This window comes from Trachurus trachurus (genome assembly GCF_905171665.1).
Source record: "Trachurus trachurus genome assembly, chromosome: 14".
NCBI classification, from domain to species: Eukaryota; Metazoa; Chordata; class Actinopteri; order Carangiformes; family Carangidae; genus Trachurus; species Trachurus trachurus.
The window spans coordinates 15,388,272-15,412,727 of record NC_139903.1 but is presented as its reverse complement, the minus strand read 5'-3'; the positions used below and the strand labels follow the sequence as shown (position 1 = coordinate 15,412,727).

Here is a 24,456-nt window from a genome sequence, read left to right as displayed (position 1 = left end):
TTGTTTCCTATATGACCAGGAAGCACGATAATGAATGCATCTGTTTGGTATGTTTGGTATGTTTGTCAGTTTGTTAAGATGTGAGCTCATTTTTACATAATTGTCTCTACTATTATTATGGGCAGTAAAATATGAACACACTAATAATTATGTAAAACTAACAAGTAGAGGAAGAGACTGATAACACTGCAAAATGAGCCAGTTGTATCTTGCAAGTTAATGAAGTCCTGTGTAAATGCTGTTTGCTGCTGCACTGAGTGAATTAATGTGTAGCTACCTGCTTTGATTTAATGAAGTCAATAATGTATACTCTATATCCTACACACTACTGACTTCAGCTTTGAGGTTTTTTTCGGTCTTGTTTTCTCTACAGGGAGGCCAGAGGTCAGGGTCCGTTACAGATCAGCAGCACACATATATATATATATAACAGGTATGTTTACTGTCTTACTCTTCCTCAAGGCAGTGACTCATACAGTTATAAAGCTGTGTACCTCCTCTCTGACTGATTACAGCCCCTGACTCTGGCTCTGCTGCAGCACGTGTACAGCGCCTTAGCACCGGTGTGTATTTTGTCTTTTAGCTTCTTTTGGGGGGCTGTGCTATAATTAATAAAGCTGGAACTTATAATAATAATATTTCTTTTTTATTACTGAAGCTGTTTGTTTTATCAGTTAATCATCATTACATATTTTTTGTCTATTTGTAAAAAAGGTCTATTATAATTTCCCACGGCTCATTGTTCGGTCAGGCCAACAGTCCAAAACCCAAAGACATTCATTAACTCTCAGCTGATCCATAAATAGACCAATTGATTGTTCCAGCTCTATAAAGCACAAATCCATATTTTAAGAAACTTTCATTCATTTGTACTGACTGTTGAGTTTGAGCTTTTTTCTCCTCCTTCATCTTACACCGAGGCGCTGTGTGACTATTACATTTTCTGAAGTGCTCCCTGATTACCTTTTATTTACTCAAATAAAAACTATTTATGTTGCAGCTGTATTGTTTGTTTAGTAATCTCATTGGAACAGAGAGACAATATTATGTAAAATCATACGGATTTTTTTTTTTTTTACAATCCATTCAGATTTAGGCCATTGGATTGATCAATCAGCGCCTTTCCCTCTCAATATGTCATCACACTGCTCCACACAATTATGTGAATAAAACAGGATATTTGGATTTAAATAGTCTTCATATATGAGGTGGTTCTGGCCAAGCAATGGTTTCTAATGAATAATAATGGCTATTTGAGTAGGCAATTTTTATGAGATCATCTAATTATATGATATCTAATTCTTTCTGTGATGATAATTTCTTCAGTTTATGATTGATAAGGCTGTCAGTGCTGGATGAAAGCAGTGCACAGTTTAATGAGGTGCTGCACAAGCAATCTACTGACACTGTAAGTCAACGATAAAGACACTAGTCAGCTGTGATGTAAAGAATGTCGATTTTAAGGCTTTTTGTGCTTTTCCATTACAAAAGTGACAGTAATACTTACACATTATACTGTATGTTCTAGGTACTGATTTTTCTTATTAACGCTGATTTGTAGTATAGAGGGAGAGGATAAAGATGGGCATTACTCAAACTTAACTGTTACTATGGAAATCTTATCAAAGAGATAACTAAATTATCCTTGAAATATCTGAAGCTGGGCTCTTTGTTTTCTGAAATGTTCTGTCAAACTTTGTTTTCACATGGATTCCTCTCACCATTATACTCAGAGGTGAATTTTTCACTTTTTAACTGTAGAGTAAGTAAACTACGCTCTCAAACCTTGCATTCCTGCATCTATGACATGTCACTGCACTGAGAGCATCAATAAAAACACTGTTCTTGTATCATGGTGACAAAAAAAACACTTGTTCTTCAAACCTCACTCCTGTTTTTAGTTTTTATATAATATCATTGAGGTAATCCTTTTGATACAAGATCTATCTACGTTAACAGGAAATAATACAATCATTAACAGAACTTGCTAACTTATTTACTACATATGAGACATTTTGACTTACCAGTATGGACAAACATGTGTTTGACGTAGTTCTGTTTTGCAGTAAAGGTTTTACTGCAGAGAGTGCATTCATAGGGCTTCTTTTCCCCCGGACCAATCCCTCCTACAGCCTGTTGCTGCTGAGCTGGCGCTTGTGGTACCGACATGGGGTTCGGGAATGATGGCATTGCAGGGGGCGGCACTGCCACAAACTGCGGTTGCTGCTGGCCAGGAAGGTAAAGGAAAGGCTTGTTGTCTCTAGCCGGCTGTGTAGGAAAGAGTGTGGGCAGGAAGTTGCTTCCAGCAGGGCCCATCACTTGGGAATTGCTGGTCACGGTGAGCGGCATCCTCAGATTGCTGGTGTGTGATTCTGCCTGGCGCATGTAGTGCGGCGCACTTGACAGGGACTGGGACATGACTGAGTTTGGCAGGGGCTGCATCATGCTACTGTCACTAGTGCTGTGGGATGTGTCCCCGTCCTCGTCTTGCACTTGCTCTGGGGACGAATCATTGACCTCTATCTGCACCGGAGCTCCTTCACCATGCTGCCCATCCCCGCTAAGGCCGGTCAGGTACGGCTGCTGCTCCATAGCATCTGGCTCAGTACTGATGGAGGAGCTCACCCCTGAGTCAAAACTTTCAACCTTGGATTCACTCTCTACACCTTCTGTATGGTCAGTGTCATCTTGGCAGTCCCCCAAATTATCGTAGCAGCTGTACTCGTCTTCGGCCTCCTGCTTTATGTGCATCCCTCCTGTTTGTATGCGTACCGGTCGGGGTTGCTTGCGGCAGTGGGTGGACTCTGCTGTGGACATGTAGCGATCGACCTGCTGAGGTCTGTCCTGGATTCGGCTAATCCAGGGCGGATCTTGAGATTGCTGGTCCTTCTGAGTGCTGAGAGTTGAATCATAATTCGCCGACAGAGGGTTAATGTAAAGGGGGCGCTCGCGGTTGCCGTTCAGGCCAGGGTAGGTGTACAGTGATGTGTATGCACGATCCATGCTTTGCTGTGATGTGGCTTGCATATAACCTGACTCTGCGTCGCTGCTGGGCCCAGAGGTGCCAGACTCGGGGGTGCCGCGGGGTGTTTCCTGACCAGAGTCTCCTGGTATAACAGGGAAGCCCCCCGGACCGGCCAGGCCCACATTCTGGGACACGATGCGGGTACACTCATCAATGACGGTCTTGATCTGTAGGATGCTGGCAGCAGTAAGGATCTGCAGGGCCTCTGATTGAGATACCCGCAGAATCCCACTGTACATAAAGTCAATCAGCTTTTGGATGGATTGCACTGAGACCACCGAGGGGATCTCAATGTCGCTGTAGCCCAAGAGCAGCTTGTCCTGAAAGAAGGGGCTTCCAGCAGCCAGCACACACCGGTGAGCTCGCAGCATACTTCCATGGATCCGAACAGTCACGTCACAGAAGTGCCCACGGTTGCGCTGCTCATTGAGGGTCTCAAGTACAGAATTGCTGAAGTTGTGAAGATTGATGTTATGAATGCGCTCGGTCATCCCCTTGCAACTGATGTCACCTGAAAGCAGCGAGCAACACACCTCACTTAAAAACTCGTCACACCACATCATTCAACTGGCTCAAACATAACAAGTGTTTTTTTCTCACAGAGCAACACGTTTCCATTAGGAGATTACAGTGTTATAATTGAATAATTGAATATACACTATGTAATGGTGTTAAAAGTCATGTGCAAATGATTAACAAGAGAGAAGCTCTGTTGCATGTCAGGAAAATAGATTTTTGCAGCCTATTTGCTGAAGTGATACACAATCACAATTACTACAGTTAATTTAAATACATAAGTAGTATTGGTTCTTATTATGGACACAGTGTTCCTGAGCTGACGGTACTCACAGGGTAATTTTAAGTCACATAATATTAAGATAAGAATCAATTAATGTCAACATCTGAGCTAAATTTGTTTCTTCGTTAAAAAAAAAAAAAAGTAAAATCACATTGCCATGGTGAAAGACAATTAAGATGGTCCCCATTTAATTACTACAAGTTTCTCTCAGTGCTCACTTCTGAAATTCCTCCAACCACCATTAGGTGGCGCACTGGGCTCAGAGGACAACAGGCCTCTTTTGTTAGCCATGTGTTCACTGTGATGGCGCTTCCTAACTATCCTAGGAATACACTAGATGTGACCCGGCTGATCAGTGTGTAAGATAACTTAAGATGCTTTTCTTCTCAGTTAGATGTCAAAACAAACGAGAATCTAAATCCAAATTAAATATGTAGTTAACACAGGAATTATGCAAATTGTGGGTTTTCGTAATTGCCTTTGCATATAAACATGCTTGAGAATAATTTAAGTGAAGCATTCGACCTTATGTGGGTGATTATTAAACACAGAGCTTTTCTTTAAGGAAACTGTTCTGATTTTAGTTTGGAAACTGCACAATATATATAAATATATATGTGGAAAAATATATATTTAATTTACACTATGTCAGTCAATGTATAATGAATGTCATTCAGAACATATATTGCTAATGAAATGTCAGAATCAACACAGAACTTCACTACTGAACCAACAGGAAAAAAACTTAAACAGTTGGAAAACTGCTTTATAAATTTTAACGCACTTATACATTGAATAGAAATGAATTTAACACTGGAACCAATGATAAAAACATATTTGACTGTAATAGATTTTTTTTAATCTAAATGAAGTAGAATTTAGTGAAAATGTCCCTGAGAAGCAGACTGATAGTGTTAGCACAAAGTATTAATGCTCATTTCAAGCTAAGTTATTTCTACCTGAAATGTAAAAGGAGGGGGGAAAAAAGAAAAAAAAAAAGAAAAAAAAAACTGAAACGGTCCATTACTCACAGTCAGATGACGTTTTGTTACGAAGATGCTTGTGAGGCTGGTGATGAAGTGCGGGTCAAGCTTCAGTTTGCTGGTGGAGATGGCTGATCAGAGGCCGGGTGCTAGGCAAGGCTGTCAGTCCTCTCTGTCCAAATCATGTGTTGCTCTGCCAGTGTTTGGAGGGGGAGAGGAAAGACAAAGACAAATCTTAATGCCACATTCTGCCTCGTCGATATTGCCACTCCCTTAATGAACCAGGAGCCACAGAAACACGAATTTCTGCCACCGGCGCACTGCAACAGATGTGTGAAGAGTTTCCAAAGCGAGACGAATGGACGTTCCTGCGTGCACATGGCCACCAATTACAAATCAAGGTTGAAAATAACATTGGTGTTGGAGACACTTCTCCTCTCAGCAGTTATCTGAGCCGCTGGGCAACAAAACCACACCCTTCCAAAGAAAAACGAACTCGAGTCCTCATAAATTTACACAGATTAAATATTTCAGAAAAGGTCTCACGCAATCTCAGAACAAAGTGTGTGTGTGTGAGAGTCTCTCTGTGTCTATCTCTGTGTGTGTCTGTGCATGTGTGTGTGTGTGTAAGGACATTTTTTGTTTGTTTTCATTTTCAAATCCACAAATTAAACAAGACAATGTCCAATAGAAGCACTGAGCGGACATGAGTAGCAGCAAAAAATAGAAAAAGAAATATTAAACACACAAGGCATTCATTTAAAAACACAAGAAAGGCATTCAACGACATTAAGCATGTGATGAGCTGATGATAAAAAAAAAAAAAACCTCTCACAATTGCTCTTATACTGTACACACATATTAGAATGCAAAAGGCTGACCTCAAAACTGGGAACACAATTATGCAAAACTGACCACATTAGAGTCAGATACTCATGGGATCATTTAAGGTCAGGCAGACCGAAAAAACTGAACTGGGCCAATGCAAAATGCCATTTTAAAACAATTTCTAACATATTAGTCCCACACTGCTCATTGTCCCTTCAAATATTTCACCCACTAAAGCTGAAAAACTATGTGAAAAATGCTGTGAATGTTGAGGTGTGAATATTAATCATTAATTACAAACGTGACTGAAATTTCTCCTTTTGGAAAACGGGGTTAAAAAGCATTTTGTGGCTGTCACGCTGGCTACAACACGGACATCAAGTGCTCAGTGAAATACCAGTGACTACAGTGCGTTTCTGAATGAACAGAGCAGGATTAGGATTTGACCAGACCTGCATTTTATTGTTGACACAAATTTTTCTTTCACAAACCTAAAGTACTTTCAAGGAACACGCCCCAGGCTTGGAAACACGCAGGTAGACTCTTATAGATACAAAACTACCTGATATTTAAGTGACCACTGCAATTTCTTTTTCAATTTTTTTCCACAGATGTTGGTTAAAGAAAAAGATCAAGAATCTGCTGTGCCAAGGCGACGAGATACGAAATTAGGCCGTAAAATAGAAAACAGTCGGATAAGATTGTGATTTTAATTCATGGTTTAGTAACGGAAAAGCAGAGAGTGGCTCAGAGAGAGAGAGAGAGAGAGCCAGAGTTGAGGGGTTAAAGTGTGATAGTAATAAAGTGAGGAGGCTCCAGTCAGTCCACAGACTGCATTGTGTCTGCAGGCCTCAGTTGGAGAAGCAGCGTGGACACTCACACATGTTTGTTTTCTCCAAATGTTCTTCTAACAACAAATTTGACGATTAGATATAGACAAGTGATAGCATGTTCAGCAGCAGAGGGTGATCACCAACGGATCATTCTTTGGCAACACACACACACACACACGCGCACACACACAGGTTTGTTCTTCTTCATCTTGTTCAGGACAGATAATGTATTTTACAATGAAATCCTCCACCGCCAAATCTAAAATTAAACTTTAATGATTTTCTTCCAAGCTTTAACCTACAATCACCCAAAAATAAACCCTTCGCGATTTTTATTAAAACTCTCAATATCAGCGCGGACCATGCCAACCAGCCTCGTCCTAATATACCTCGCTTAAAAACTACATGTAAACCAAACCGTACTCTTTCCTTAACCTTGGCTCTGTCCCCTGCTATATTTCAGAATTGACTTAGTCAAAGTGAACAAACCACCAAAGGATATAATAATTCCATAGCACTCTCTGTACCAAACCACACACACACACACACACACACACACACACACACACACACATAGACACGCACGCCAAAATGCCTGAATACATTACAGTGACAAATATTTGACCCCTTTTCTGCCTGCAGTGGTTCCAGTTTGGGAGGTGCAACTGTATTCTGTTGCTACTTTTCTGACAATGCAAACATATATGTCCCCCCCCCCTCCTCTTTTTGCCCATCCAGACATGTAAATCCACCTGCCTAAGGGGTAAAGTGAGGTGAATGCTAGCAACAAAGGAGCAGGCCAAGGGAAGCAGGCTTCAGTTGCCCAGACTGCCACTCACAACAGTGATTCCATTTTAGCCGTGACACAGTGGGTGAGCAGCAGCCAGCGCCTACCTGCAGTGAATTCTAATCAGCCCAGGGGTCTGTCTCCCTCCCCTCCCCTCCCCTCCCTCCCCTCCTCCTCCCTCCTGTACCCTGCCTTGGACTAAAGGGGCTGATGATCCTTCAAAATTAATTAGATCCTTGTAGGAGGCGGCCATTTTCTTTCACTTCCTAACGCTCCACGAAAAAAAAAACAAATTTTTTGAATTACACTAAATTTGGGGCGTGTACCCTCCCTTCCCTCCCTCCCTCTCTCCCTCCCTCCTCCTCCTCCTCCTCCTTCTCGTATTGATCTCTGTCTCAGTGTACCTCTACCTGTTTCCTGTTTCATCACGTTGAAACTCACTCGCCGTCTTTCCCTCCATCTGTCTGTCTCTCTGTCTGTGCCCCCTCCTATTCCTCCCTCTCTCCCCTCCCTCTCTCCCCTCCCTCCCTCCCTCCCTCCCCATGAACCTTCCCCAACACCCTCCGCCCCTCTCCGCCTGCCTCCATGCTCCCAGCTCTGTGTCTGCCTCTGTGGAGTTTGCTGTCAATAAATCCCCAGAGGTCAGTTTGTCTGCTGGAAATCAGACACAATGCTTCAGACCGCCAATGCAATGCATGCTCTGTTGCTGCCGCCACAACAAAGACTGAGGAGGGGTGGAGGGTGTGCGAGTGGGGAGGAGGAAGAGGAGGAGGGAGGGAGAGAGTGAGGGAGGGGGAGAGGGAGGGAGGGAGGGAAGGACGGTGGGGGGTACAAAAAAAAAAATTAAGACAGAGGGAGGCGAGGGTTGCAACTTCACCAGCCAGACTCCAGGTTAATCAGCTGCCTGTATAAGGTGACGAGCTCGTGAAATACGCTGCATCGAATTGGACATTAGTTAATCAAAGGGGGGGTGTGGAGGGTGGTGAGGATGGGGGATGGGGTTGAGAACAGACATAAGAGGCATGCTTATGAAAGGAGCAGTATCAGCCATGTGAATAATATACATCTTGAATATGCAAATAGTGCTTACAACACACACACTACAAGCATATATTCAAGGCCCTTGGTAAATTTAAATCTGGAGACAAAGGGGCCACAGGCCATTGTGGAGCGCTCATGTCCATGCATGTGCATACAGCCCTCCTGATGAATCTGCTGCAGATTTGCACTTATCAAGAGTGTTTTGTGTTACATCTAATTAATAGTAATTTGTGTTTGAGTTTGTTTGAAACCTCCACAGCTTAACGATCACTGTCCAACGTTGTAATTATTAATTTCAATCATCCATTTAGCCCCCAAGTGCATTAGCATATAAACGACCAGAAATCATGATTTAATAGTATGGTTTGGATATGTGATCTAATGTAATGTAATTCTGTACACAGTGTAAATGTATAGTGAGCACGCTTGGGGGAATTTTAAGCAATAATCAAAATGAAGAGTTGATCTGGGGAGTGGTAATGGAAGGCGTGTTCAATAAAGACTCATTTCACTCCTCACAAGACAATTCATAGCTGTGACTCGCTGTAGTGTAACAAACTTTTTCTGAAATACATAAATAAATAAATTAAACCTAACCTTATGTTGTGGTGTGTCTTTGATACGCACAGATATTAAATATTCCTCCAGGTGACTAACTGAATGTTAATTTCCATCCAACAATGCTGAGCTTCCCAATTAAATCATGTGTTATTTGGAGTGCTGTGTGTCTTATACATTCAAGTGTTAATCTATAACGTTGTGAAGCAATTAACCCACAAGGTAAATAACACACCAAAATCGCACACACTTGAGGAGAAGCGGTATTAAACACCTCTCCGTCTCGAGATTTAATTGATTTGCCTTTATAGCAGTCACTGAAAACCATCAACAAGCACACGTAGGCTGATGACAAGTTGCGCCAAGATTTTCACACTTTTTTTTCCTCCATCTTCTTTGACTTCATTTTCTCCCTTGACTGAAATTGTGTGGTGCAACATCACATCTCCAATGAAAAGACACCTCAAATGTGTCTAAATGGCTTATGGTACTTGTAACATGTCTGGATTACATTTGAGACGAGTGTTATCCGCACAATTACCACGTGAGACGTCTTCCTGAACTTTGAACCGGCTCTTTCGCCCGGCAACACCACAACCGGCGATTCTTTTTCCTTGTTGCTACGGATTCGATTGTGAGCTTCACCGCCAGGGAGAGTTTTTTAAAAAATATATTAAAAAAATAACATGCAAACACTATGAAATAGCATTTCATTAATTCACAACAACTGCATTGTTTTATTGTTGCAAATGCTCTCTTGGTCAAAGCTTTGCAAAGTAATTACAGAGAACCAGCACAATGTTATGACCACTGCTCATATGAGGTTGCTTGAATAACTGTATTATGTTCATGCATTTCTGTGCATCACTGAAGCCGTTAACTCTTTCTTCCTCTAATTTTGAGCTAATTGTTCATGTTTAGCTCCACTGCCACACAAAATTTCTCAAATAGCACAGAGGATTAATGCGTTAAGACATTCAGCTCCACAAAAAGCCATTCGAATGTGACAGGATGTGCAGCTTTCAAATAAATTCCTCAGGCAAACAAATAACAATAAACACTGTGATACCATTACACAAGTACAGCACAGTTTAAGTATTTTTTTGGTCAACTTTGTCATTTTCTTTTCCACCATCACCACCTATTATGCACAGAGCAGAGGAGCTGTAGCCCATTTACAGATGGAAGGATAATCTACATCTAACATTATTGTTTTGAGTCCCCACAAACGTCCATGAATTAGTGCTACATACTGTAATTTAGCAAGTTTCCTAATAGAGGATAGAGGGGGGAGAAACAGACAGCCACCGTTGGCTCTCCAACATTAAAAAATTACAGACAGTATCTCATTTTGGTTAGGGTGAGTGCGCTTACAAGAATATCTCAGAATTGGTAAATAGCTGTGCTTTTGTTAATGAGCATTTGACCAAAAAGAACCGTCTGACTACTCATATGATAGTCTCCAAAACACCTCTAACCCCCGAAGCAGATAATGCTAAATTCAAGAGTTATCATTTAGGCACAAGTGTCCACAGCAACTGGCTCTCTACAGCTACTACACACGTCGAGGACATTTCGCCTCTCTCATAAAAGGACCTCAGAGGCCGTTAAGAGATCTTCATGAACCTACACATATGCCAGTATAGGATTCCTCTGTCTATCACCAGTGTATCGCTGATAAGAGAGCGCTTAATTAATTCCACTTGGCAAGAATTACCCAACGTACACCTTGCGTGTCTCCTGTTTGTTTGCCTCTGTGCCTGGATGGTATATAAATAAACAAGACTCCAACAAGTGGTCTGTGTAGTATAGAGGGACTGAAGCACCGTCATATCTGTGAGAGAGAACCAAGTGTCTCCTGACTTTCTGTTCTTGAGAGATAAACCGGAACAAAGATGCTTTGTTCTAAATAATGAGAAGATATTGTGGGACCTCCACTAACGTGCATACAGTTCTTACTCTGTGGAAAACAGCAAAAGCCTCTAGATATGTTTAGTGTATACAATGTTTACAAGAGAAACCAGATGAGATGAAGCCACGCGCTGACACATGATGTATTTAGAGGGAACACAAGCACAACACCAAGCTGACTTTCATACACAACACTTATAGAAAAAGGTGGTTCTCACATATGCACATTGCACCCGTATGTGGTCAGTGTCTTAAATTATCTGCACATGTCAAGTTATGGCACACACAACTCTAATATACGTATCTATATACGTGCGTTACATGTTAGGCGGTGATAACAGGAATCAAAATAAAACCCATAGTGAACGTGACTGCGAGGAGCCCGCACCATGTGTTTCAGCAGCAGCTGCACGAGGGTGCACAAGCCAGTGTCGAGGTGGTCCAGCACTGGGCTGAACTTTCGCAAATGCACGAGGGTGCTCTAAGCAGTTAAGCACAACTCTGCACTTTTTTTTTTGTGAGCCGGTCTGTGCTCCAAGGGTCAGCGCTCCATTCGTGCCTTTTAAAAGGGTTTGCCAGTCTCCTAAAATGACGTGCAGTGAAATTGTTAACACGCTGCACATTAACAATATAGGAGCAAAGGAAATGGTGAAAATGGATTTTGCAAAAAAAAAAAAAAAAAAAAAAGGTTTTATGATGCAACATATTTCTTCAGCAGCTTCAGTAGCCATGGCTACAACAATACACGTGCATGCCATCGGGCTGAGATAGTACCGAGTCATTATTCAGGTGAACTAATCAGGTAATCTTCAACATATTGTGTGTCCTCAGTTACAGATTGTGCCAACGATGTGAACAAGATATTAAATCCAGATGAGTTAATGAAAAAGATCTGTGCTAACTTGAACCTTATGGATGTGAGCACTTTTTAGTGTATTTATAGTTTAGCAAACTGTTGTGTGGTAAATACAGATTATATATGTCTCATTAGCTCATTTGACATATGACCCATCTAAAAATGTAATGCTGACACACTGAAACACTGTCGACCACATTGGGTGCCCTATACACACTTCCACCAAGTGCTTGCATGGTAGCTGAGCAACATGAGTTGGATATACTGACTTTAACGCACCAAGGTATCACGCTCAAAAAGTCTGAAATTGGCACAGAGGTAAGGTGTGCTGTTAATCCAGTGGGTAGAGTGTGCAACCTAAGTACAGTAGGAAATCTTATCCATACAGTACTGTGTTGCAAGACAAACTGGTTAAGAAAGGTGGCTGCAGGATTTCTTAAGAAATGAAAAATTTCCCTCATTTTAGTATTGTGTCAACAGCGAGATATTATCAAGAAATTTGAGCTTATTGAAATGTTTCCAATACACAGTGCTGCGCAATGAATGTGCAGATAAGTCCAATGAAAACAGGCTTTCAATAAGCACAATAAAGTCTGCAATCTATAGAAAGTATCAGCTAACATTAGGCATTTATAAGAGGTAGAGTCGTTTGGCAAAGCTACCAACTGTATCCAAAGACTATTGTCACACACACACACACACACACACACACACACACACACACACACACACACACACACACACACACACACACACACACACACACACACACACACACACACACACACACACACACACACACACACACACACACACACACACACACACACACCTTTGGGGTAAACCAAACACTTTCTACTTCATCTAACACTAACACCAAAGTACAGCCCTTAAAACAGAAAATTACCTTAATTCATGTACCATATGACCTCCATATGAGCCACGCACTAATTATCAACACTGAATTAATCATTATGAACACATGGAAGACTTTCATCAGAAAAAAAAAAATTGTGTCAAAATTTTAACCAATATTTCTTGTAAATGTCATCCTGTAAATGATTTTTTCTAGTATATTTAAGGCTGTGCTTTGAGCTTCGTTGTGTAAGTTCTGTTGCAAATTAGTTTTGCAGGCAGGTTCCCTCTCCCTCTCTTATGCACGACCTCTTTTTATTACCCACCAGGCTCAGGAATGCCTGCAGGGAAAAACTATGCTGAGTGTGTAAGTTGGTAGTTGTGTAGCATATGATAAGTTGAGTAAACATAACGACGTATTATCACTGATCACATATAATACCTCTATCTGCTGCAAAAGACATAATGTGCTTTTTAAGTGATGCCTCTTGGGCTGTGTATTTGTCACTGAAGCTACTCTTAGCCCTCTTTTTTTCCTTTTTCTTTCTTTTTTTTTTACACTTATCGGTAGATTAGCCGTTAACCTACCAACAAGTGGGGAGCGATTCATATCTGGTCTCTTCATTATTGTCTCCTACTGTTCCCCAAAAAACATCAGTATCTCTCCTACAAGGTCAATGATATTTTAAGCGGTATAAAAATAATATTAACACACGGGATTCAACTGGACAATCAGTACAATTCCTGTTAATACGAAGTACTTGGACATTTTCTATTTCACTGTTCCTACTGAAAAATACAACCCAGTGTGCAAAGACAAAGCTGTGAGTAATAAAAGCAGAGCCCAATGTGTTTCCATCACCTTACCTGGCTAATGCTTGTTGCTATGCAATGCATCACTACAAGCAATACAAGCTATTTGACTTTTCACCATCACTACACTTGTTATTATGATTGGTAAAACGCTGGTGTAGTTGAGGCTCTCGGTTCTGTTTTCTGTGCAAAAAAGCAAGAGTCACTACAGAGTCACCTCTCAGCACACGGAGCACAGATAACGCCGCCACCCATTCGCTCCGTTTATGATAATCATGTGGCCTTTTGGCCCGACTAATGCACATGAATTGTTGGTCAGTGTGCTCTGTTTGAACGCAGCAGAATTATTATCTCTGATGGTAACAATCTATAGCTCATAAGCCCTCGAGTGTAACCTAAGCTCATCAGCTGTTTCTGGTAACATTACTATAAAAAATCATGCCACATGGCCGTGAGTATTTTCGGCCGGTCCTGTCATAAATGTGTTACTTCTAAGTCGTTTGTGCTGTCATGGTCACACCAGGGGGTGCACACTTTGTATTTTAAGCCTGATTTTTCACTCATCTATGCACAATAAAGGCTTTCATGTTAAAGAAATGTAATAGCATGTTTAATTTTGTGTGTGTGCCAGCCTAATGACCTGGCCAGGGTGTTGTCCTGCCTTATGAATGCATGTTGGACTGACCCTGAAGAGGAGTAAGTATGAAAACATTAATGAATAACTGAATGCTGAGACAATAGCCAGCAGCAGAGCCTATTACAGTCAAAGGCCAAGAGAGACATTTGGCTTCATATCAGCTCACTTATTCACAGAAGTTATAAAAGAAAAAAGAAGCTTGTTTTTAGTTTACGTCGCAGCTGCCACAAGGTCTTTTTTTTTAATGCAAAGTTCTCAATAAAGTGAAGAAGTAAAAAAAGAAACACTGAGCCACCGTTGCCACAACTGTCAGCTACTACACTGATGTACTAACCACCAAAACATCTCATGGAGCCTGACACATGTTCTGGTGTGTTTGAACTGTTGTTCAAGCGATGCTAACTGATTCTGGAGAAGTGATATCTGTTTGTTTTTTCTTCTGTATAATTTGGGTCAAACTTCATGGTGAAACAAGTTCAGCAGCTTCGGTGAAACACAATGTTTCTCTTTTTCCCTTTTTGCTGGACAGGTTACACATCACCTGGACCAACAGTCCGACATCTACAGTAAAAGTCTGATAAAACCTTAGTTTCTTCTGTCTTCAAGAAACACGTTCTTATAATTATCATAAATAATTGTTTTCCAGCTTCTTGAAGGACTCTAGTTTGATTTCTGTCTTTACCAAGGTCAGTTTCAGGGCAAATAACAAAGCGTATCAGGGCAGATACTCTTCTCAGGAAAGTTCTTTGTGAAGGAATTTTTCCAAACCGTAAAACATTTTCCTTTATTTCCTGTTGCTGTATTTCAAAAACGAATGACTTGCTTCATAAAAAATATAATAAATAAAAAATCTTAAAGGTTACAACAATACTCATTTCGTGATAAAACTACAAGACAAACACTAATGTGTGTGTACCCATTTCACAGTGAATACTGATGTACCTTGAGTGAGCCTGTGCATGATCTTAACATTTTTGGCTGCCGTTAGTGCTTTCTGGCACAAGGCTGAAAAAGTCTTCCTGAAGCCAAGATAAAAGCATGGAGTTCACAAACACTTATTCTCGGTTAAAAAAAAAGAAATCATTTTAAAAGTTACTCTTTCACTGTCATTTGTTTGTTTTTTTCTTTTTCTTAAACTCTCTTTCGATACTTTCCTCTTTCAGTGAGGCAGTGAGCTCACCATGACTTGTAGAAAACCATATGGGGAGCAGGGTGAACTGAGGACACACATGCACCTTGGCAAACATACAACTTCGCTATTAGAATCCAGGATACATTTTTCACATCAGTTGAATGCCTGGGCCTGTGTGTGTGCTTGAAGACAGAGAATACAAATTAGGTTTTAATGTTTGTTCCTGACATGCAAAAAAGAGAAGAGACTTAAACATATGTTGTTGTAACAAGCTGTAGTTTTAATGAAGACTTTTACTTGCAAAAATCTAAAAGTGTTTGTACTTGTTTGCTGTGGAACGTCTTCTGGTTAAGTAGTTACCTGATATTTGGGTTTTACAGCAGAAACGGCTGACTGACTAAAGAAGCTTCAAACCTTGCCCTGCACGTATAGAGAAGCATAAATCAAGAGTCTGTTAGTAGTCTTAGGAACGCTGATGGAAAGTTAAGGCACACCCACAACTGGGTTGTGTTTGAACAGTATGTGCTGTGTATGTATCAAGGAACAACACGTTTCAATAGGTCTTAATAAAAACAAGACAGTTGAATATAATAGATTTTACTTTGAATTGCTTTAATTAAAAGTTTTCAATGTGTAACAATGAACAATAGTCTATTAATTCTGTGACTAGATTAAAGTGTAAAACATGAAAATAAGGCACATCAGGCTCATTCAGAGGTAAAGTGTGTGTTCGAGTGTTGTTTTCCTGTTCCTACACCTACTATTAATCAGTCGATCCTAAAACAAGCAGGAAACTAACTGTGCTTCGTAAGACTTTATAAAGTTTTATAACCAAACAAAAGCTTCCTGACAACAGCATGGCACATTCTCAAATACTTATTCACTCTCAATGTGTACTTTCATTACGCATTCCTGTGATACTTGCAGGGAGGGGAGATTCCAAAACAAAAGTCCTTTGAAAACTGAAAAACATGCCTTAAAGTCTTTTGTTTTCTACATGCTGCATGCCCTGAAAGTCACTGGGTTTGAGTGAAAGTCAGTTTCATGACCAGTCTTTGAGACTCTAACTGCCAATTTACTAAAAGGGGAAGTATTTTTTTTAAAGAAATCCTGCTCTGTGAATTGACAAAACAAGACAGTCTACAGCTGTCATGAGAGTCGTCTTGAACTGACGTCACTGACTGGTTGCAAAATGAAAACCTTTAGTCTTATTCCAAAATGTTTTTTATTTCTTTGGCAAAATAGTTACCTCATCAATAAATAAGATGCTTTTTTTTCTCCCCATAAACAAAGCACATTACTTTCTATCCTTGCCTTTGTGCTGGAAGGAAATCACCATAACTCATTGTAACAGCATTTGTGTTGCATAATACAGCTAAAGGGGAAATTCTCTCCCTAATTACAAAGACACTCTGTGCAGATTCTCAAAAGGTTTTACAATTGTGTTTTTAGTATTTTCAAGAATATAATAAAAAAATAATAATATAATGTGAAGAGAAGCATGTTATGTGTGAAAAAGGTGCTTTGTGGGTAGAAGGATCCAAGCCAGTTAGCCAGGAGGCAGCTAGCCTGCCAACAGTTTCTAGTTTTGAAAAAAAAAAATAAAAAAATCTGCAACCCACCAAGGTAGAGTTTAGCTAGTCGTCACTAATTCCATGATATTTCACTCGGATCAAGATATATTAAGAAAATAAAAAAGTATTCCATGTTTAATATCAAATTATTTGAGACTTCTCCGAAGATTTAGAGATATCTGAATCTGCTTGAAGGTTGCCATAGTAACTTGGGACTCAAATGCAGTCCTAGAAACTGCAATTACTATAAAAGAGGAGTCTTTTTTTTTTTCAATAGACATCAGGTGAGAAACGTCATGTGTTCTTCTTAAACAAAACCAAACCCTTCAGATTAACGTCTATTAGAGGCTCCGGGGCTGTTCTGTGGTTAAATATAAGACCTGACGTTAACTTTAAGATGTGCACCTGAAAGCAGCCTCAGTTGGTAATGACATCAAAGATTAGTTTTGCTCTATGAGGGAATATTCTTCTAATGAGTATTATACAGCAACAACAAAAAAAGCAGAAAGGATAAACACTGTCTGTGACAAAAAGGCCAAGCAGTTAACAAGCACTGTGACATTCTGGATGCAATCCACAAAGTGGCTCGTTATATCGATGGATCTCTACTGCATTCCCAAAATGGCTGCCAAATATGTTCAACTGTGGTAGACAAAGTGCCAGGATGGACTCAAACACATATTAATAATAGTCTTTTGTCATGCAAGGGTGAAATAACACACTTGGAATGATATAAAAAACAAGATTAATTTTACTTCATGTGTAAAGGTTCAGTGGTGCTGCATATATTTGTATTATTTTACAATCACTTTGCCAGCGCATGCTTAAATTTGCAACCAAATTTACACCTCCTTGCTTCAAATTATATCTTGCGATAAAATTTTATTTTATTTTCACTAGATACATAGAATGAATAAGCAGCACTGCATGATTCAGGAGACTGAGGTGAATTCAACTCATGATCTTTATCACATGCTCCCTCCCACTCTTTCCAATATACTGTCCAATAAACCATTAAGCCTTCAAATCTTTTTATTTTATTTTTTATTTTTAGGAGACTTGAACAGCAACAAACATCGTGAATGTGCGTTTAATAGCAGCCCATCCTCACCAGGCTGTTACCAGGATTTCCTGGTAACAGCCTGGTGAGGATGGTTGGGTGGTGTGGCAATAACAACCAGAAATGTGGCATTGCGGAGGCTTCAGAGAGAGGTCTCTGTCTTGTGTATTTGGGCATTTGCTTTTACTGCGCTTAAAAATTATTTGGAATACTGACCTGCCATCTGTGTGCATGTAGTGTACAAGACAATTGTTGTTTTTTTTTCTTTAAATTTTTTGGATTTTTTTGTCTCTTCCAGGGAGGCAACGTTGCGTTAGCACATGTTCATTTAAGGAAACCCAAATCATCACATGTACGACAGAGAGACTACATCAGCTCAAAAGCATTTCAAACCTGAGCAATGAGGACGTATTATCTTTGTTGGTCAATGATAAATAACTGAATGAGGAGAGAGGGTGACAAGCCACAGAGGACGAGTGAAAGATGGCGAAGCCAAAAGAAAATTGGGATTGATTGTTGGGTGTGGATTAACTAAACACCTCTCTCTCTCTGCCTTTGCCTTCATCTGAGTGGGTCTACACTTTATCTGCTGAGTCTCCTTCATATAATAATGAGTTTCCTTGGTCTGCAGACATGCTCTTAAATATTCATTAGTCATGGGTGGGTTTTAGCCGTGACACAGAAAGCGGGCAAATGGCGATGGCTCAAACACTGTGAATATTAATGTAAATGTGGAATATATACATATAAATACTCATTAGTGCCTTAACTGAAAAGAAACTGAGCACCTGATACTCTGGACCACAAACACTCCCAAGGCACATAATGGCTGTTGCTGTTTCAGCAGCTACTGTACACCTCTGTGTGTGAAAAAAAAAAGAGAGGAGTTTTTGACAACAAGCTGTGGTGAGAGCTCACTTACACACAAAACAAGTAGCCTACCCTCCAATTCAAACAATACAGATGTCTAAAAATACAGGTGTTAAGTTAGTGTGGAGTTTCTTTCCAGAGGAAGGGGATTCAATCCAGCTCTCTTCCAGTGACAATATAATTTTTACTTTACTCACCCACATGCAGCCTGTCAATCAAAGTGCTGCAAGTCACAGGACAGCTTTATAATTATGTCCTGTTGAAATCTTATATCAAAGTGAAATGTTGCATTTGTGCTACACAGGGGCTGCGCGCTCAGCTCTGTGTTCTGCAAGTGTGTCCATTCAGAAAACAAATGATCCAGTGCAGCCATCAATTACATAACCAAGCCTATAGCACTGCAGCCCATTTACGTTGTGGAAACATATTCTGAATGAAAGCGGCAGGAGGAAGTGGTCGCAACAAAAGTGAAAAGAAATGAAGGCACAATTATGTGATATAGAAAGAAAGAAAGAAAAAAACTACACACACGTAGGCTACACGTATACACACAAACACACATACAGGTGCATATCCACAGACCGTGTGCGCTGGAGGGAGGTGGACGCAGCGCTGCGCTCTCATGCAGCCTCTCTCTCCTGTGTCAAACCCGGGACCGGCTTTTTTTTTTTTTTTTTTCCTTGGTTGTGGCTCTACTCGCGTCTTCTCACGGTAACAGCTCCACTCACCACACCAGGACCAACCTCTGGCACGAGTAACGTGTTGACGCAAAGCTTTATACCTGCGCACAACTTCTGGGTTACACAGACGAGCCTGTGCCTATTAATCAGACACTGAACGCGCTGTGGCCATTGTAGAAACTATCATAGGCGCTTATAATAGACACAAGAACATGCTGCATTACTCTCTTTATCTGACAAAGCCAAGCGCTTTGGGACATCTGTTTGCCACACACACACATACACACACACACACATGCACGCACGCTCTCTCTCTCCCTCTCTCTGTCTCTCTCTCTCTCCCTCACACACACACGCGCACGGACAGATAGAGCCCTAAAGAATAAGACTGACATGTTGCTCCGGCTCAACTCCCCATGGCCCTGTCAGTGATTTTTTTTCCTTTTCTTTTTTTGGGGGGAGACAGAGGCATTGCTCTATTTATTTTACTGCGCCAACAATGAGCATACACTCACATCTTAACTTTATTCAGTAAGTGAAGTACCTCTAACCTATAATGCGATCTAATAAGCAACAGCAAAGGAATCACGAGCTGCCCATGAATATTTTGCAACAAAATGTTTTAAAAGGCACGCAGGAAGCGTCTAATGCAACTTTAATCACACCAGAACACGGCCCCATATCTAGGCCACCCTTTGCCAAAACATCCTCGCGTCGTAAACATTTTCACATAGTGTGGGCTATGAATAAAAAGCGGATTTGCGACAGTTAAAGTGATCCTTCATTTTCAGAGAGAGAGAGAGAGAGAGGTAGAGAAAGAGAGAGAGGGAGAGCGAGATGGAGAGAGAAGAGAGAGAGAGAGAGAGGGGGGGGGGAAACATGGCACCAAAAATCCAGACCAGAGTCCCACTGGATCTAGTTGTGATTTATCTCAGAAACTGAACCTGCAGGATTGTTTTACCTTCAGACACATTATAAAGCGAGCCTGCCCTCCGCCTGCCCAACATATCTTAACGTAACCCCATCTCAGAAATGCCATGCCCGTATTGATATTAATTCATTAAAAAAAAAATGTAGGCTAGACATCTGTCTGAGTGTAAAGCGGCTGTGTGAGCCGCTGCTGTAACGATTAGGGCTAAATTTCAGACATGGGGACCATCGCTCCGGCAAGTTCAACAAAGCGAAATGTACAGAAAGGGGCCGGTCAGAGTGGGTTATAGCGGGTTACAGCGGGTTATTGTGGGTAATTGCGATAAGGGAAACGCATTTCCTCTGATTCAAATAACTGACCTAAAAGCCAAATGCGCACGTCGGCTGCCACAGTTGTTCCGGGCTCATATAGTGTGTAAAATGTGAGCGAGCAGCCCCTGCGAGCATCGCTGAGGCTTTCACTGATTCACAGAAAACAGAGCCGCGGACACACTTGGACCGGGAGTATTGTTCTCCAAGTGTGTCTCCTGTCCCGGTTCATGGACAAATCCGTAAAGTAAAGGGGCTAAAGGTAAAAGGGGCATGTTGAGAATAATGGCAGATGGGGAAACTTGCGTCATGCCAGGGCAGCGCGTTTTTCTAGCGACTCGAATAAATGGACAAGAAAAAAAAAAGCCCAAAGTGAGACCCGTTATAAATACGAGCATTTCGTTTGATTTGGCACAGCCGGCGTCACATTTACTGAAACGCCTGAGATCCTCTTGAAAAGAATAAAGTTTCCGATTATGTAGAGGCTTCGTATTTGCTTGGTAAAGGCAGCCACACAACTACATGGAAGTCAGTGCTATTTCATGCAATTCAGCCCCGAAGTCAGCGAGCACGTTTTAATCCCCTATGTGGGAAATTCCTCTCATTTGCCCCCTTTAATAACAGCATTACAGACACTGAAGGAGACCCATCCCTTTTCCTTACTTTTCTTAATTTCTTACCTGCACTTCGAAGCACGTTCAAAAAGTGGCGACAGCGTTTCCACGGCTTCCCCTTGTTTTCCCCCGACGAAGCGCGTTTAGTTTTTTTTTTTAATATGTTCCTTTACTTTGTTTCATTTCTCACTTCCATCTTCTTTTCATCTCATCAATAAACACACGCTGCAGCCTACCTTCATAGAGCAGCTCGGTTCAAGTGTGCCCTCCCATTTTTTAACTATACATCGAGTACTTTGAGGGGTGGTGGTGGTGGCGGCGGCGGCGGAGGGGTGAGGAGCGAGAGGAGGAGGAGGGGGGAGGCAGGCAGGCAGGCAGGCACGCCTTTTCACTTAAAGCTGCTATTGGAAGAACAGTGCGCTGTCTTGGGTTGGATCAGAAATCCGTCAACATTACTGTGCCCCAATCGCAGGGAGCACAATGGGACGGAAAGACCTGCTCCATTATGGCTCTCTGGAAGTGGTGGGAGTTATAGTAATAGTAGTTGTAGTAGTAGTGTTCCTCCTACTCGAGCCTGTTTAAGTTTCCTCTCTTGCAACACAGCGATTTTTATAAATAGAAGTCATGGTGCGCAATGAAACCTGTAAAGGACAGAGGTGGGAGGGTGGTGGTGGTGGTGGTGGTGGGTTCAAACAGGTCCGCTGTGATGTTGCACCCCGTGCAGCGAGAAACCACTCCGCGCCCATGAAATCCCCGCTTTTTTTTATTTCGTGTATTCACATTTAATTCACATGTCCCCCTCTCGCCGTGCACGCTCCACTGCTCCCTGCTCAAAATATCGGCGCACACAAATGTGAATGAACTCTCAAATCTATCCCGTCTGGATCAAAAGGACGGGTGGTGGTGGGGGTGAGGGCAGGGGAGGACGTCAGTTATGTGTCCATCATGTGTCTGAACTTTGCATTGGACGCCGCCTCTGCCAGTACAGTGAGCCAGCTGCGCCGCGCTCTCCCATTGGCCCGCGCCGCCGTCAATCATCTCCGGCACCAACAAGCTAGATTGTCTGCCGTGTCTTCTACTTTCTACGCATTTCTATTTTCTCATTTATTTATTTTTTAACGTCCCGAGCTGACCTCGAGTTAGCGAGCGGGGGAAAAAAATCGGTGTCGGTTCAGCTGGCCAATCATATTAGGTAAAGTGATTCCTGTTTTCTCTTGTTGTTGTTGGTTTATTTTCCTGTTTTTTATTTTTCGTTTTTTTTTTTTTTTTTTTTTTTTTTCATGATCCAGCGCCTTGAGATATACCCAGGCTGCCAGAGAATAAAGCAGTAATGGGTCATGTGGGATCCCCCCGCACCCACCGCCTTAATGCCCCCTCCCTGTCTAGACAGTGACAGGTGTGCGTGTGTGTGCGCACACGCGTGTCTGAAGTTCAGATCAGAATAATGAAGCACGCGGAGGGTAGAGTCTATCAGATACTTTCAATAAAATATTCATGTGTGTGATTGGTGTGTGTGTGCTGTGCGGGGCAGAGGATGTTCAGTGGCGGCAGCTCTGCATCTTCACCACACACTGACAAAGAGGTCAACTAAGGTTACGCTCGATCGGCTCGCCTGATAAAAAAAAAAAAAAAAAAAAAAAGTCCGAGCCTCGCGAGCTCGTGCACATAATAAAACCTGCGTGGAAACAACAATACCCCCTGCACTCTTGAACTTTGCTTCCACGGCCACACTCCGACGAGCTCTACGGGGGAGACAGAGGTGCAGCCTGCTTCAGACAAACCGCCATCTCTCAGGCATGAGGGTAGAGCTCCGTACGGAGACTGTTGTGTGAGCACCGTGGTGGTGAGCACCCAGGGCACTCGGTTGACTGTGCGCGCCATCTGCAGGACTGCGATGTGGATTAATACGGCGGGTTCAACGGAGGACACCCTTCCGTCACTGCTTTGACCTACATTAACCAAGAACACCGTAGGAACACCGCCGCCGGCCTTAATGCGCTGCTTTTGCCAATCCCGGCACCGAGGCACGTTTTTAAAACGCGTTTAATATTAATTGAAAGTCAGAATTGAGTCATATTAGGATCCTAAAGTGATCGTCCTGCACAGATCTGGGGCCGTGCACGCGTTCCCCGGTACACTTTGTTTCAGATACTTCCCTTGATTAACACGGCTCAGCCGGCAACACGTGCAGGGCGGATTCAGCGGGGATAATATTTTGTTTTAGTGGTGCCACTGAGTGCTGTGCATGCTGAACTGGATTTACCTTTATCATAGCCTACTGCAGCAACCTTGAGAATACATCTAATTAAAAAAAAAAAAAAAACCTCTGCCTTTTCCTGTTTGTTTTGGAACAAATACAAAAGCATGGGAAAATCACTGGATACAATGACATCCACTTTAGTTTCAAAAAACCTGTTACTGCCCTTGCTTATTATTATTATTATAAATAATTTATTTATTAAAACTGCAATTAAATGATAATACGTATAAAATACAAATTACAATTATACATCCATCTTTCACAAGTGCACCACATTAATGAGAAATAAAAAATGCAATAACACAAAAATAAAGATATGCTCTAAAAATAAAGTGAATAAATATATAATCATAAGGCTGAATTTCTTTGATGGAGATGATGAAGACAATGGTTCTCTGATGAAGAAGAGTCAATCAGACGTGAGAGACGACAGCTCTGAGATGAGACACATTATTACCAGCACTGGGTCAAAGCTTCTGTACGACGTATTCAGGAGATATTGACAATAAACTAGGACAGAATAAAGCTTGAACACTCTCCCTGAGGTGTCCCTGATACACATGAGGATACAGTCACATACATACGGAAGACATTAAGATCAGGAATATGGTGTTATGTGTAGTCCAAAAGTAAATAATCCATGCAATTGAAAGGGTGCCTTGTTTAAAAAAAATAGACTTTTTTTTCTACATTGAATTCAAATTGAATCAGTTCTTAGCTTGACCTTGTGCAAGCCATGACACTGCAGTCCGTTCAGGAGGGCGTCTTTTGTGATTAGTCCTTCACATGAAAACTGAAGCGCAGTCACCACTTAAATATTCTCTGTGGTAAAACAGCAACATGCTGTACCTGTCATGTCATGTCTTGTCTCCTCCACCTTCAATACAATCTACAGGGTGCAATATTATGACTTGGTGGACATCTATTCAGCATGTGCTCCCCAATGTTCAAATAGAAGTCCCCTAATTAAAAAAACAAAAAAAAACAAGCCTATACTGGTCAGCAGGTGTCTTGTATTTCAAAGTCATATTCGGTGAGATGATAATGCCTGTTTTATTATGAGTTGCTTTGCCAAATCTGAGGACACGCAGGACAACATTT

At 41.5% G+C, this 24,456-nt stretch overlaps 1 protein-coding gene across 1 annotated transcript in view; it reads right to left on the bottom strand.

Moving 5' to 3' along the window:
• The window catches only part of zbtb20 (zinc finger and BTB domain containing 20), a 28,756-nt gene extending 6,854 nt beyond the window's left edge, over nt 1-21,902 (bottom strand). Inside the window, exons 1-3 of the mRNA XM_083987238.1 lie at nt 21,162-21,902; nt 4,856-5,000; nt 2,025-3,536 (exon numbers count right to left, since the gene is read on the bottom strand). Coding sequence (XP_083843364.1) covers nt 2,025-3,516 — 1,492 coding nt within the window. The 5' untranslated portion in view covers nt 3,517-3,536; nt 4,856-5,000; nt 21,162-21,902. The remainder of the gene's footprint in view (nt 1-2,024; nt 3,537-4,855; nt 5,001-21,161) is intronic.
• Nucleotides 21,903-24,456: the final 2,554 nt, after the last annotated feature.